We start from the raw sequence: 760 nt of genomic DNA, 5'->3' as shown, positions 1-760 counted from the left end.
CCTGGGATGATACCCATGCAGAACCGTGGTGTTCCTGGGATGATACCCATGCAAAACCGTGGTGTTCCTGGGATGACGCCCATGCAAAACCGTGGTGTTCCTGGGATGACACCCATGCAAAACGGTTCCCCCATGACGAGACCTATACGAGACAGACAATAATATTCATGGGCCCCAGAAAATAATAACAGAAGAAGATTAGTAAACCTTTAATAAAAAATTTGTGTAAAAAAATTCCCCAATGAAGAGCCCCTATATGCACTACACTACCTTTGGGGGAAAAATTCAAATTTGCATTCTCCCTCGCACCATGCGACTGCAACATTTTTTTGTCATAAATGGTCAGTAGACCTCGCAAGTGTAGTATCTCCATTGACTTAATCGCATTATTAATATTCTCTTGTGATGAAAAAATAGGAAAAAAAAAAAAAAAATGCTTGCATGCATCCACATTTTTATTTTTTATCCGTTTGTACACATATTATAACCAGACGCTGCAGTTTTTTATTTTAATGGATCGCCTTACGACAGTACCTGCTAACTGGTGATTTTTTTCTTCTTTCTCTCTATCTATTTATTATTTTGCCTATGTCTCCCTAAACAGTTGTTCCAAGAGGGTTCCATTTTATGTCTGTATTTGTTTTCGTTTTGCATACCAATCCACAAACAAATGCTTTCATGAAAAACAAAACTTCATAATCTGCTTTATAAAAAGAACCACAACAGGAACAACAATTTGTGCATTTTAGGATCTAATTAT

At 37.1% G+C, this 760-nt stretch overlaps 1 protein-coding gene across 1 annotated transcript in view; it reads left to right on the top strand.

Moving 5' to 3' along the window:
• The window catches only part of C922_05318 (hypothetical protein), a gene marked incomplete at both ends in the record, with an annotated part of 2,300 nt that extends 2,098 nt beyond the window's left edge, over positions 1–202 (top strand). The window contains one exon of the mRNA XM_008820889.1: positions 141–202. Coding sequence (XP_008819111.1) covers positions 141–202 — 62 coding nt within the window. The remainder of the gene's footprint in view (positions 1–140) is intronic.
• Between the last annotated feature and the right edge of the window lie 558 nt (positions 203–760).

This window comes from Plasmodium inui, assembly GCF_000524495.1.
Source record: "Plasmodium inui San Antonio 1 unplaced genomic scaffold supercont1.55, whole genome shotgun sequence".
NCBI lineage: Eukaryota > Apicomplexa > Aconoidasida > Haemosporida > Plasmodiidae > Plasmodium > Plasmodium inui.
This window is presented reverse-complemented; position numbering and strand designations above follow the sequence as displayed.